Genomic DNA, 15,198 nt, shown 5'->3' with positions numbered 1-15,198 from the left:
AAGGAGAAATAGTGAGGGTTCAGGGCCCAACATGTTCCTGTGAAGGTAACAAATATAGGGAAAACGTGGATGTCGAGGGATACTGAGCATTGGATAAAAAGAGAAAAGGAAGCATATGGCAGCTATAGGGATTAACGATGGGGGAGGCCTGCCAAGGGTACGTAAGGAGGCTCTTAAAAAAAGAAACTATCAGGGCAAAGAGGGGGGTCACAAGAAATCACAGGCACACAGGATTAAAGTAAATCCAAAGACACTCTATCGGCATACTGAGGGGAAAGGAGTAAGCAAGGTAAAAGTAGGGCCCATTAAGGACAACAGGAAATCTGTGTGTGGAACCAGAATGTAGAGGTGAGGAACTAACTGAATACCTTTCATCAATATTTGCAAAGGAGATTTCCAATTGCTGAAGTTGCAGTCGGGGTACAGGAAGGAGGTAGAAAGCCTAGTAACATGGTGTCATGACAACAACCTTTCCCTCAGTGTCAGTAAAGCAAAAGAGCTGCTCATTGACTTCAGGAAAGGGGTGGTGCACACGATGTTGTTTTTGCATCAATGATGCTGAGGTTGAGAGCTTCAAGTTCCTGGGAGTGAACATCACGAATAGCCTGTCCTGGTCCAACCACGTAGACACCCCGGCCAAGAAAGCTCACCAGCACCTCGACTTCCTCAGGAGGCTGAAGGAAATTCAGCATGTCTCCATTGACCCTCACCAATTTTTATAGATACACCTTAGAAGGCATCTGGATGCATCATGGCTTGGTATGGCAACTGCTCTGCCCAGGACTGCAAGAAACTGCAGAGAGCTGTGGATACAGCCCAGCACATCACGGAAACCAGCCTCCCCTCCATGCACTGTCTACACCTCGTTGCTTCGGTAAAACAGCCAGCAAAATCAAAGACCCCACCCTCCCCAGACATTCTCTCTTCTCCCTTCACTCCTCTCAGGCAGAAGATACAAAAGCCTGAAAGCACGTACCACCAGACTCAAGGACAGCTTCTATCTCACTGTTCTACAGCTATTGAATGGTCCCTCAGTATGATAAGATGGACTATTGATCTCACAATCTACTTCGTTATGACCTTGCACCTTACTGTCTGCCTGCACTGCACTTTCCCTGTAACTGTAACACTTTATTCTGCTTTCTGTTATTGTTTTGCCTTGTACTACCTCGATGCACTGATGTGATGATCTGTATGGACGGCATGCAAAACAAAGTTTTCCACTGTACCTCGGTACATGTGACAATAATAAACCAATTTACCAATTCAGTGACAAGTTCAAGTGAAGAGCTCCACTTCAAGAACGGAAGCAGCAAAAAGCCTGGTAAATCAACACCTATGAGCCTAACATCAGTGGTAGGGAAGATATTGGAAAAAACTCTGAGGGAGTGAATTAATGATCTATTGGAAAGGCAGGGACTAATGAGAGACAGCCAGCATGGCTTTGTCAGGGGCAGATCTTGTCTGACCAATTTGATTGAATTCTTTGAAGTGGTAACCAATGTGTTGATGAGACGTGATAGACATGGACTTTAGTAAGGCCTTTGACAAGGTCCATATGGGAACTAGTTCAAAAAGTTAGGGCTCATGGGATCCAGGGAAAGTTGGTTACCTGGATCCAACTTGGATCCAATCCATTTGTTGATGTACAGAGCAATTCTAGGCCAAGTCCATAGCTCCCTGACAGTTGCACAGGTTGATAGCATGGTAAAGAAGGTGTTTGGGATACTTATCTTTATTAGTCAAGGAATTGAGTTCAAGAGTTAGGAAGTCATGTTGCAGCTTTATAAAATTCTAGTTAGGCTGCATCTGAAGTATTGTATTCTTTTCTGGTCGCCCCGTTACAGGAAGGATGTGGAGGCTTTGGAGAAGGTGCAGAAGAGGTTTGCCAGGATGCTGCCTGGATTAGAGGGCATGTAGTATAAGGAGAGGTTGGACAAACTTGGGCTGTTTTCTCTGGAGCAGCAGAAGCTGAGTGGAGACCTGATAGAAGTTTATAAGATTATGAGAGGCATAGACAGCCGGTATCTTTTTCTCAGGGTTGAAATGTCAAATACCAGAGGGCGTGCATTTAAGGCGAGAGGGGGAAAGTTCAAAGGAGATGTGCGGGGCAAGTTTTCTTACATAGAGGGTAATGGATGCCTGGAATGTGCTGCCAGGGGTGGTGGTGGAAGCAGATACGATTGAGATGTTTAAGAGGCTTTTAGACCCATAGATGTGCAGAGGATGGAGGGAGATGGACCATGTGCAGGTAGAAGGTAGATGTCATTAGTTAAATTAGTTTGGCACATGGTGGGCTGAAGGGCCTGTTCCTCTGCTGTACTCTTCAATAAAATTGACTTGGTGTTAGGAGATAGAGAGTGATGGAGAGGGTTGCATGCCTGTGACTAGTGGTGTTCCACAAGGATCCTTGCTGTTTATAATATACATGAATGACTTGGATGTTACCAAACGACTCAGCACCATGAAATACATAAAATAAAGTGGTTTGCAGCAAGTCATGTAGTGTTATTGTAGGAAGTGGTGGCAATGCAATGATTTGAAGCACTCTGCATAGGAAACGCTGCTTTAGCCAATTTGGAAGTTTTGTCACACCAGGTTCAGTAAGTTCACGGATGACACGAAGATTGGCAGAGTTGTTGATAGGATGGAGGGTGGTCTTAAGCTGCAGACAGATGTTGATGCGTCGGTGAAATGGGATGAGAAATGAAAGATGGAGTTTAATCCAGACAAGTGTGAGGTGATGCATTTTTGGAGCTCCAATGAGGAAGCTAGAACATGCACCATAAATTATAGTATCCTTGGGAATATTGAGGAACAGAGGGAACTTGGTGTATGTCCATAGATCCTTGAAGGTGGCAATATGTATAATGGGTTATGAAGGCATCCAGGATACCGGCCTTCATTAGTTGGGGCACCAAACACAGAAGTAGGGAGCTTATGTCCAACTTTATATATCCTTGGCCAGACCTCAGCTGGAGCACTGGTCACCAAGGTATAGGAAGGATGTGAACGCAGTGGAGAGGGTGTCAAGGTCATTCACCAGGCTGTTACCTGGGATGGAACAGTTCAGTTATGGGGAGTGCCAGAAGACATTGAGTCTGTTCTCCCTGGAGCAGAGGAGGTTAAGAGGGAATGTGATTGAGGGATATAAAATATGAGAGGTATAGATGCATTAAACTTTTCCCCATGTCAGAGGTACATAGAGTCAGTAGTAAAGTAATACAGCATGAAAACAGGCCCTTCGGTCCAACTGGTCCATGCCGACCTCAACATTCTCCCTGCTAGTCCCAGTTGCTCGTGTTTGGCCCCTAACCCTCCAAGCCCCTCCCCTCCATGAACCTGTCCAAATGCCCCTTAAATGCTGCAGTTGTACCCACCTCGATCACCTCCTCTGGCAGCTCGTTCCAGGTACTCACCACCCTCTGTGTGAAGAAGTTACCCCTCAGGTCTCTTTTAAATCTCTCCCCTCTTGTATCTGTGCCTCACAATTTTATAAACTTCTATGAGGTCACCCTTCATTCTGTTATGCTGCAAGGAATAAAGATCCAGCGTGGCCAACCTCTCCCTATAATTCAGACCCTCTAGTCGATGCAGCACCTTGTAAATCTCTTCTGCAACCACTCCAGCTTGACAATGTCTTGCCTATAACAGGGTACCAAAACTGTACACAGTGCTCCAAGTGCGGCCTCACCAACGACTTATGTAACTGCAACATAATGTCCCTACACCTAAACTCAGTGTCCTGACTGAAGGCCAGTGAGCTAAACACCTCCTTCACCACACTGTCGACTTGCGCGGTGGCTTTCAGTGAACTGTGAACTTGTACTCTCAGGTCCCTCTGTTCCAGCACACTCGTTGATGCCCTGTCATCAGTCCGAGCCTAGTTTGACTGTCCAAAATGCATCACCACATACTTATCTGTTGAAATCCATTTGCCATTCCTCAGCCCATCTCCCCAACTGATCAAGATCTCTTCGTAATTCATTGTAACTTGATTTATTATCAACAAGACCCCTTATTTAGTATCTTCAGAAATTTGCTGATCGTGCCATGTACATTCATACCCAAATCATTTACATACATAATGAATAACAGAGGCCCCAACACAGACCCCGGGCAACCCACTGGTCACTGGCCTCCAGTCGGAGAATCCACCTTCAACCATCGCTCTCTGCTTCCTATCATCGAGCCAATTGTGAATCCACCTCGCTACCTCCCCGTGACTCCCATGTGACCTAACCTTCCAGATCAGCCTGCCATGTGGGACCTTGTCAAAGGACTTACTAAAGTCCATATAGGCTACATCCACTGCCCTGCCCTCATCTATCCCCTTGGTTACCTCTTCGAAAAATTCCAAAAGATTTGTCAGACATGATCTATAAAATAGTGGGAGGGGAGGAGAGGTGGGATGGGACCTGAGGGGCAAGTTTTTCACACAGAGGGTGGTGGGTATATTAAAAGACACTTGGACAGATTCACAGATAGGAAAGATTGAGAAGGATTTGGGAAAATGCAGGGCTATGGGACTAGCTCAAGAAGGCAATGGTCAGCATGGACTGGTAGGGCCGAAGGGCCTGTTTCTGTGCTGTATACCTCTATGACTCAATATTCAAGGTGGAGATAGACATTCCTTTGATCTATAGGAGTATCAAAGGTTATGGAGAATTGACAGCAAAGTGGAACTGAGGTCAAGTTCAGGTCAGCCATGATTTTAGTGAATGGTCGGACTGGCTCGAGGGAACATTTGGACAACTCCTGTTTCCCTCTGTGGGAATGGGACTGACCGGACAGCTCCTGTCCAGTCATGGAGTTGATGGGCCAGTTGGGCTCCTTCTGTGCCCTGGGAGACTTCTGTGCCACTGTGACTATGATTTCTAGGATGAACATGTTGGCCTATGAATAGAAATTTGATGTCACTAATCAATGGAGCTCAGATAAATGCAATAAATTGACAAGGAATTTGTTTGCTCAGGCTGTGGAGCCTGGAATTAGAAAGAAAGGGACTCGGGATAATGGGTTGGCTGTATAGTCCGAGGGGAGAATAAATATTTTGTGCGGGGGGTAATGAAGCTTTGGTATTGTCTACCTCAGAGACAGCAAGATTAGGGAGGGGTATGCTAATATTTTAGGGCATGTTAAGATTGAGGAGAAGGTGTTGGGTCTATTGAAGAACATTAAGTCCCCTGGGCCTGACAGGATCTATCCCAGGTTATTGACAGAGGCAAGACAGGAGATTGAACATAGAACACTACAGCACAGTACAGGCCCTTCAGCCCACAATGTTGTGCTGACATTTTATCCTTCTCTAAGATCTATCTAACCCTTCCCTCCCACATAGCCCCCCACTTTTCTATCATTCATGTATCTAAGAATCTCTTAAATGTCCCTAATGTATCTGCCCCCACAACCTCTGCAGGCAGTGCGTTCCACGCACCCACCACTCTCTGTGTAAAAAACTTACCCCTGACATCCCCCTTATACCTTCCTCCAATCACCTTAAAATTATGTCCCCTCATGTTAGCCATTGTTGCCCTGGGAAATGTCTCTGACTGTCCACTCGACCTATGCCTCATCATCTTTTACACCTCTATCAAGTCACTTCTCATTGTATTCTTTTGCTCTTTAGAACAATACAGGCCCTTCGGCCCACCATGTTGTGCCGCCCTTCAAACCACACCTAAGACTATCTAACCCCTTCCTCCCACATATCCCTCTATCTTAAATTCCTCCATATGCTTATCTAACAATCTCTTGAACTTGACCAACGTATCAGCCTCCACCACCACCCCAGGCAGCTCATTCCATGCACCAACCACTCTCTGAATGAAAAATTTACCTCTGACATCTCCCTTGAACTTCCCCCCCATTACCTTAAAGCCATGTCCTCTTGTATTGAGCATTGGTGCCCTGGGAAAGAGGCGCTGGCTGCCCACTCTATCTATTCCTCTCAATATCTTGTACACCTCTATCATGTCTCCCCTCATCCTCCTTCTCTCCAATGAGTAAAGCCCTAGCTCCTTTAGTCTCTCCTCATAATCCATACTCTCTAATCCAGGCAGCATCCTGGTAAATCTCCTCTGCACCCTCTCCAACGCCTCCACATCCTTCCTATAATGAGGCGACCAGAACTGGACACAGTGCTCTAAGTGTGGCCTAACCAGAGTTTTGTAAAGCTGCATCATTACTTCACGGCTCTTAAGCTCAATCCCCTGACTTATGAAAACTAACATCCTATAAGCTTTCTTAACTACCCTATCCACCTGTGAGGCAACTTTCAGAGATCTGTGGTTATGAACCCCCAGATCCCTCTGCTCCTCTACACTGCCCAGAATCCTGCCATTTACCTTGTACTCTGTCTTGGAGTTTGTCCTTCCAAAGTGTACCACCTCACACTTCTCCGGACTGAAATCCATCTGCCACTTGTCAGCCCAGCTCTGCCTCCTATCAATATCCTTCTGTAAGCTTTGACAGCCCTCCACACTATCCACAACACCGCCGATCTTTGTGTCATCTGCAAATTTACTAACCCAGCCCTCCACCCCTTCAGCTAAGTCGTTAATAAATATCACAAAAAGTAGAGGTCCCAGAACCGATCCCTGCGGGACACCACTAGTCACTGCCCTCCAATCCGAATGCACTCCCTCCACCACAACCCTCTGCTTTCTACAGGCAAGCCAATTCTGAATCCACACAGCCAAGCCTCCCTGGATCCCTTGCCCTCTTGACTATCTGAAGAAGCCTACCATGCAGAACCTTATCAAACGCCTTACCAAAATCCATGTAGACCACATCTACCGCACTACCCTCATCAATCTTCCTGGTCACCTCCTCAAAGAACCCTATCAGGCTTGTGAGACAAGATCTTCCCTTCACAAAGCCATGCTGGCTGTCCCTAATCAGTCCATGAGTCTCTAAATGCTCATAGATCCTATCTCTTAGAATCCTTTCTAGCAGCTTACCCACCACAGATGTAAGGCTCACTGGTCTGTAATTCCCTGGACTATCCCTACTACCTTTTTTGAATAAGGGGACAACATTCACCACCCTCCAATCCTCCTGTACCATCCCCGTGGACAACGAGGACTCAAAAATCCTAACCAACAGTTCAGCAATCTCCTCCCTCGCCTCACGAAGCAGCCTGGGGAATATTCCGTCAGGCCCCGGGGACTTATCTGTCCTAATATTTTCTAACAGCTCCAACACACCCTCTCTCTTGATATTAACATGCTCTAGAACATTAACCTCACCAACAATGTTCTCAGCTTCATCCTCCTTCTCTCCAAAGAGAAAAGCCCTATAGCTCACTCAACCTATCCTCATAAGACATGCTCTCCAATCCAGGCAGCATCCTGGTAAATCTCCTCTGCACCCTCTCTAAAGCTTCCACATCCTTCCTATACTGAGGCGACCAGAACTGAACAGAATACTACAAGTGTGGTCTGACCAGAGTTCTATAGAGCTGCAACATCACCTCACGGCTCTTGATCTCAATACCCCGACTAATGAAGGCCAACACACCATATGCCTTCTTAACAACCCTATCGACCTGCGCAGCAACCTTGATGGATCTATGGACATGGACCCCAATATCCCTCTGTTCCTCCACACTGCTAAGAGTCCTGCCATTAACCTTATATTTTGCCTTCAAATTCGATCTCCTGAAATGTATCTCTTCCCACTTTGTCCGGGTTGAACTCCATCTGCCACTTCTCAGCCCAGCTCTACATCCTATCAATATCCTGTTGTAATCTACAGCAACCTTCTACACTATCCACAACTCCATCAACCTTTGCATCATCAGCAAACTTACTAACCCACCCTTCCACATCCTCATCCAAGTCATTGTTGAGGCTTTGACAGAGACCTTTGTATCTCTTTAGCCACAGGCGAGGTCCCAGAGGATTGGAGAGTAAGCAGTGTTGTTCTTCAGTTTAAGAAGGGCAGTAGAGACAGGCCAGGAAATTATAGGCTGGTGAGCCTTACATCAGTGGTACGGAAATTACTGGAGAAGATTCTTAGGGACAGGATTTCCCTACATTTGAAAAAGCATAGATGTATGAGGGACTCAGCATGGATTTGTGCAGCTGAGGTCATGTCTTACAAATTTGTTTGAGTTTTTAGAGGAGGTGTCAAAGAAGATCTGATGATGGATGTTGTCCACATGAACTTTAGTAAAACGTTTGACCAGGTCCCTCATGGTAGGTTGATCTGGAAGACTTGGTAGATTGGATTCAAAGCTGGCTTGGCCATAGAGGACAGAGTAGTGTTGGAGGAGTGTTACTCTGCTGGAGCTCTCTGACCAGTGGTGTTCCGAAAGGAACTATACTGGGGCCTCTGTTCTTTGTGATATTGGATGACAATGTAGGTGGGATGATCTGTAAGTTTGTAGATGACACAAAAATTTACCAATTGGTGGCATTGTGGACGGTGCAGAAGATTGTCAAAGGATACAAAGGGATATCGATCTGTTGCAGATATGGGCAGAAAAATGGCAGATGGAGTTTAATCCGGACAAGTGTGGGGTGTTGCACTTTGGGAGGTCAGATGTAAGAGGAAAGTACACAGTAACTGGCAGGATCATTAGGAGCATTGATGTACAGAGGGATCTTGGGGTGCAAGTTCATTGCTCACTGAAAGTGGCCATGCAGGTAGATAGGGTGGTAAAGAATGCATACCGTATGCTTGCCTTCATTGGTCAGGGTGCTGAGTATCAAAGTCGAGAAGTCACATTGCAGCTGTGTAAAACCTTGGTTAGGCCACATTTAGTGTGCAGTTCTGGTTGTCACATTACAGGAAAGTTGTGGAGGATGCAGAAGAGGTTCACCAGGATGCCACCTGAATTAGAGAGCTTTAGTTACAAGGAGAGGTTGGACTAACTTGGATTGTTTTCTCTGGAGAAGCGGAGGCTGAGGGGAGACCTGATAGAAGTTTATAAAATTATGTGAAACATAGAGAGGGTATATAGTCAACATCTTTATCCCAGGGTGAAAATGGCAAATCCCAGAGGGCATAGATTTAAGATGAGAGGGGGAAAGTTTAAAGGAGATGTATGAGGCAAGTTTTTTTTACACAGACAGTGGGAGGTGCTAGGAACAGGCTGCCAGGGGTGGCGGTGGAAGCAGATATGATAACAACATTTAAGAGGCATCTAGACAGACACATGAACAGACAGGGAACTGAGGGATATGCATCGTGTGCAGGCGGATGGGATCGGTTTAGATTGGCAGAGACATTGTGAGCGAAAGGGCCTGTTCCAATGCTGTGATGTTCTATGTGATGGTCAGTCACTGATTTGATTCAAAGCTGATTTTTTTTTGGACGCTCCAAGGGAAATCAGAGAATCTGAGAATTATCATCTACTGCATTCAGTGCTCCAAGTGTGGCCTCCTCTACATTGGTGAGACCAAACGCAGACTAGGTGACCATTTCGCAGAACACCTGCACTCTGTCTGTAACCGCGACCTGCATCTCCCCGTTGCCAATCACTTCAACTCCCCCTCCCACACTGTCACTGACATGTCAGCCCTCGGCCTCCTCCACTGCCAGGACAATTCCAAGTGCAAACTGGAGGAACAGCCCCTCATTTTCCATCTTGGAACCTTGCAGCCTAACGGCATGAACATTGAATTCTCTCACTTTAAGTAACCCCCACCCCCCCTTCCCCACACCCTCCCCCCTCTTACCCACCACCCTGCCACCCTCCCCCCTCCCACCCACCACCTTCCCACCCACCACCCTGCCACCCACCACCCTCCCACCCTCCCCCCTGCCACCCACCACTCTGCCACCCACCACCCTGCCACCCACCACCCTGCCACCAACTACCCTGCCACCCACCACCCTCCCACCCACCACCTGCTACCCACCACCCTCCCACCCACCACCCTGCCACCCACCACCCTCCCACCCACCACCCTGCCACCCTCCCCCCTGCCACCCACCACCCTGCCACCCTCCCCCCCTGCCACCCACCACCTTGCCACCCACCACCCTGCCACCCTCCCCCCTGCCACCCACCACCCTGCCACCCTCCCCCCTGCCACCCACCACCCTGCCACCCACCACCCTCCCACCCTCCCCCCGCCACCCTGCCACCCTCCCCCCTGCCACCCACCACCCTGCCACCCTCCACCCTGCCACCCTCCACCCTGCCACCCTCCACCCTCCCACAGTGCTTCCTCTCCCCTTCCCCAGCCTCTCTCTTTTTTTGACCCTTTGTTCTTTTTCCTCTCCCCACCTTTGCCCCATCCCCCGGTGGATCTGCTCTCCCCTCCTCCCCCACACCTGCCTATAACTGTCCCTCACCTGCATCTACCTGTCACCACCCTGTGCCCACCCCGCCTCCCCTCTGTTCTCCACCTCTCACTGCTCTGCTTTCCCCTCCTATATATCGGGCTTCCCCTTTTCCCATCTTCAGTCCTGAGGAAGGGTCCAGACCCGAAGTGTTGACCACCTGCTTTTCCCCACGGATGCTGCCTGGCCTGCTGAGCTCCCCCAGCATCGTATTGATAATGCATTGGTTTATATACGTCTGCAGCCCGGTCAATGTCCTGCTTTCATCAGGTGGCATCTGCAATCCTATAGCTACACCTTCTCTTCAACACTTAAAAGTCCGTGCAAGGGATGATCCCCCACCTTCCATTCTTCCATTCATGCGACACGGACATCACTGGCATCTCCGGCATTTATCCTCTCTCCCTAATTACCCCTGAACTCAGGAGGCAGTGAAGAGTCATCCACATTCTTCAGTTAAAATAATTAAGTTTGGCCCACACTTTATTCTCCATTCTGCAGTATAAACTTCCTACAACGGCTGCTTCTGTAAAACTGAAACACGGTATCACGGTTACTCGTGAGACGTTGATACCGAGACAGGATTGGAAATAGAACCAATATACAGTACTCACTGGTCACATTCAGCCGGGTTCCATTTCCAAAGAGATGCCCCCAAATTCCACAGGTGTAATCGGCAGAGTCCGTGGTCTTCACGTCGCTGATGGTCAGTGAGTAGCTGTTACTGGTGACATTCCGAGAAAGCTGAAATCGATCAGAGAAACCCCATAACCTGTAAACACCGCCATCAACGTAAAGACTAAGTACTATTCCTTCTTGATTTAGTTTATTGCGTGAGTTGTACCAGTGTACAGTGAATTTGTCCACAGTGTCTCGCACATTGCTGCTCTTCAGGACACACTGTATCAGCACCGTTTCACCTTCACGCACCTTCACAACTCCTGGCGATTGGATCAGGACTGTAGTTGCCTTCAGACCTGTGGGCAGTAAACAACCAAAGGTCAGAACAGATGAAGAACCACGAAAATAATGATGATAATTTGAAACCAAAGACACCATAAAATCTCCTGGATATTTATGAATATTCAGAGGACATTGAGGAACAGACATACAGGGAGATTAGGGAAAGGTTTAAAAACAACAGGGTTGTTGCAGTGGGTGACTTCAACTTCCCCCATATAGAATATAGACTCTCGTGCAAGAGATTTAGACAAGACAGAATTTGTCAGGTGCATCCAGAAGGGTTTCTTAAATCAATATGTAGATAGTCCAATGAGAGCAGGGGGCGCACTGGACCTGGTGTTGGGTAACGAGCTTGGCCAGGTGACCAACCTTTCAGTGGGAGAACACTTAGGCAATAGTGAACACAACTCCTTAAGTTTTTAAGATAGCTATAGATAAGGATAAGTATGGACCTTGCGGGAGAGTATTAGATTGGAGCAGGGCAAATTACATTAGGCATGAACGAGGGAGAGTTAATTGGGAACAGCTGATTTTTGGGTAAGACCACATCTGATGTGGAAGGTGTTTGAAGACCAACTGCACAGAGTACAGGACAGGGATGTTCCAGTGAGAAGGAAGGTCAGGGAACCTTGATGTCGAGAGATGTGGTGAATTTAGTCAAGAAGAAAAAGGAAACGTATGTAAGGTTTAAGAAGGTAAAATCAAACAGAGCCCTTGAAGATTGTAAAGAACGCAGAAACCAACTCAAGAAGGGAATTAGGAGAGCCAGGTGGGGCCAAGAAAAGTCCTTGGCAAGTAGGATTAAAGAGAAATTCAAGATATTCTATACATACATCAAGAGCAAGAGGATAACTGGAACATAGAACATAGAACACTACAGCACAGTACAGGCCCTTTGGCCCACAATGTTGTGCCGATATTTTATCCTGCTTTAAGATCTATCTAACCCTTCCCTCTCACATAACCCCTCATTTCTCTATCATTCATGTGGTTATCTAACAGTCTCTTAAATGTCCCTAATGTATCTGCCCCCACAACCTCTGCCGGCAGTGTGTTCCATGCACCTGCCACTCTCTGTGCAAAGAATTACCCCTGACATCCCCCTTATATCTTCCTCCAATCACCTTAAAATTATGCCCCCTGGTGTTAGCCATTGTCACCCTGGCAAAAAGTCTCCGACCATCCACTCAATCTATGCCTCTTATCATCTTGTACACTTCAGTCAAGTCGCCTCTCATCGTCCTTCACTCCAAAGAGGAAAGCCCTAGCTCACTCAACCTCATAATCCTCATAAGACATGCTCTCCAATCCAGGCAGCATCCTGGTAAATCTCCTCTGCATCCTCTCTAAAGCTTCCACATCCTTCCTATAATGAGGTGACCAGAACTGAACACAATACTCCAAGTGTGGTCTAACCAGAGTTCCATGGAGCTGCAACATTACCTCACGGCTCTTGAACTCAAATACCCCCACTAATGAAGGGCAACACTCCATACACCTTCTTAACAACCCTATTGACCTGTGTGGCAACCTTGAAGGATCTATGGACGTGAACCCCAAGATCCTTCTGTTCCTTCACACTGCCAGGACTCCTACCATTAACCTTGTATTCTGCCTTCAAATTCGATCTCCCGAAGTGTATCACTTCACATTTTTCCGGGTTGAACTCCATCTGCCACTTCTCAGCCCAGTTCTGCATTCTATCAATATCCTGTTATAATCTACAGCAACCTTCTACACTATCCACTACACCACCAACCTTTGTATCATCAGCAAACTTACTAACCCACCCTTCCACATCCTCATCCAAATCATTTTTAAAAGTCACAAAGAGCAGGGGCCCCAGTACAGATCCCTGCAGAACACCAGTGGTCACTGACCTCCAGGCAGAATACGCTCCATCTACCACCACCTTCTGTGTGCTATGGGCGAGCCAATTCTGAATCCAGACAGCCAAGTTTCACTGGATCCCATGCCTCCTGACTTTCTGAATAAGCCTTCCATGAGGAACCTTATCAAACACCTTACTAAAATCCATGTACACCACATCCACTGCTCTACCTTCATCAATGTGCTTTGTCACATCCTCAAAGAATTCAACCAGGCTCGTGAGGCACGACCTGCCCCTCACAAAGCCATGCTGACTGTCCCTAATCAGCCTATGCTTCTCCAAATGTCAATTAATCTTGTCTCTAAGAATCTTCTCCAGACTCACTGGTCTGTAATTCCCAGGGTTATCCCTACTCCCTTTCTTGAGCAAAGGAACAACATTTTCCGCCCTCCAATCATCTGGCACTACTCCTGCGGCCAGTGAGGACGCAAAGGTCATCGCCAAAGGTGCAACAATCTCTTCCCTCACTTCCGTAAAAACCTTGGATATATCCCGTCCGGCCCCGGCGACTTATCTATCCTAATGTTTTTCAATAGTTCCAGCACATCCCCTTTCCTCACGTCGACATACCCTCGCGTATCAGCCTGTCGTACGTCATCCTCACAAACATCAAAGTCTCTCTCTCTGGCGAGCACTGAAGCAAAGTATTCATTAAGGACCTCCCCAACCTCTTCTGACTCCAGGCACGTTTCCTCTTTTATCCTTGATCAGTCTTACCCAAGGGATCGGGTAGAAGCACTCAAGGATAAAGGAGGGACTGTGTGCTTGGAGGCGGAGGATGTGGGTGAGGTCCTAAATTAGTACTTTGCATCAGTATTTACCAAGGAGAAGGATGTGGAGGACGGGGAGATCAGTGCGGAGCGTGCTAATATGCGAGGGCATTTCGAGATAAAGGAGGAGGTAGTGTTGGATCTCTTCATGAGCATTAAGGTGGATAAGTCCCTAGGGCCCAATGGGATATACCCCAAGTTATTGAGAGAGGCAAGAGATGAGATTGCTGGGGCCTTGACCAATATCTTCATGTCCTCTCTAGCCACAGGTGAGGTCCTGGAGGACTGGCGAGAAGCTAATGTTCCATTATTCAAGAAGGGAAATAGGTATAATTCTGGTAACTATAGACCTTTGAGTCTTGCGTCAGTGGTAGGGAAGTTACTGGAGAGGATTCTTAGGTATAGGATTTATGAGCAATTGGAAAACCATAGCCTAATTAGGAACAGTCAGGATGGCTTTGTGCAGGTCAAGTTGTGTCATAGTAATTTGATTGAGTTTTTTGAGGAGGTGACGAAGGTGGTTGATGAAAGTAGAGCTTTGGGTGTTGTCTACATGTCAGTTGGTGTTTTACATAGTCCCTCATGGGAGGCTCATCCAGAAGATTAAGATGCATGAGATCCACGGTGACTTCGTAGTTTGGATTCAGAATTGGCTTGCCCATAGGAGAGGGTAGCAGTCAATGGGACTTATTCTAGCTGGAGGGCTGTGACTAGTGGTGTTCCTCAGGGATCCGTACTGGGACGTCTGCTGTTTGTGATGTATATAAATGACCTGGATGAAAACTCAGATGGGTGGGTTAGTAAGTTTGCAGATGATACAGAGATTGGTGGTGTTGTGGATAGTGTAGAAGACTGGCAAAGGATCCAGCGGGATGTGGATCAGTTGCAGATATGGGCAGAGAAATGGCAGATGGAGTTTAACCCACCAAATGTGAAGTGTTGCACCTTGGGAGACCCAATGTAAAGAGACAGTGCACTGTTAATGGCCGGACCCTTAACAGCGTTGATGTGCAGAGGGATCATGGGGTCCAAGTCCATAGCTCCCTGACAATGGCTGCACAGGTTGATAGAGCGGTAAAGAAGGCATATGGCATGCTTGCCTTTATTAGTTGAGGAACTGAGTTCAAGAGTTGGGAAGTTATGTTTCAGCTTTATAAAACATTAGTTAGATTGCATTTGGAGTATTGCATTCAGTTCTGGTCACCCCATTATAAGAAGGATGTTAAGGGTTTGGAGAGGGTGCAGAAGAGGTTTATCAAGATGCTGCCTGGATTAGAG

At 47.2% G+C, this 15,198-nt stretch overlaps 1 protein-coding gene across 1 annotated transcript in view; it reads right to left on the bottom strand.

Annotated features, from left to right (window-relative positions):
• LOC127568037 (immunoglobulin gamma-1 heavy chain-like) overlaps positions 1 to 15,198 on the bottom strand; it is a 76,783-nt gene that overhangs the window by 34,668 nt on the left and 26,917 nt on the right. Inside the window, exon 2 of the mRNA XM_052011286.1 lies at positions 10,911 to 11,273. Coding sequence (XP_051867246.1) covers positions 10,911 to 11,273 — 363 coding nt within the window. The remainder of the gene's footprint in view (positions 1 to 10,910; positions 11,274 to 15,198) is intronic.

The sequence above is a fragment of the Pristis pectinata genome, chromosome 3, assembly GCF_009764475.1.
Source record: "Pristis pectinata isolate sPriPec2 chromosome 3, sPriPec2.1.pri, whole genome shotgun sequence".
Lineage (NCBI taxonomy): Eukaryota > Metazoa > Chordata > Chondrichthyes > Rhinopristiformes > Pristidae > Pristis > Pristis pectinata.
This window is presented reverse-complemented; position numbering and strand designations above follow the sequence as displayed.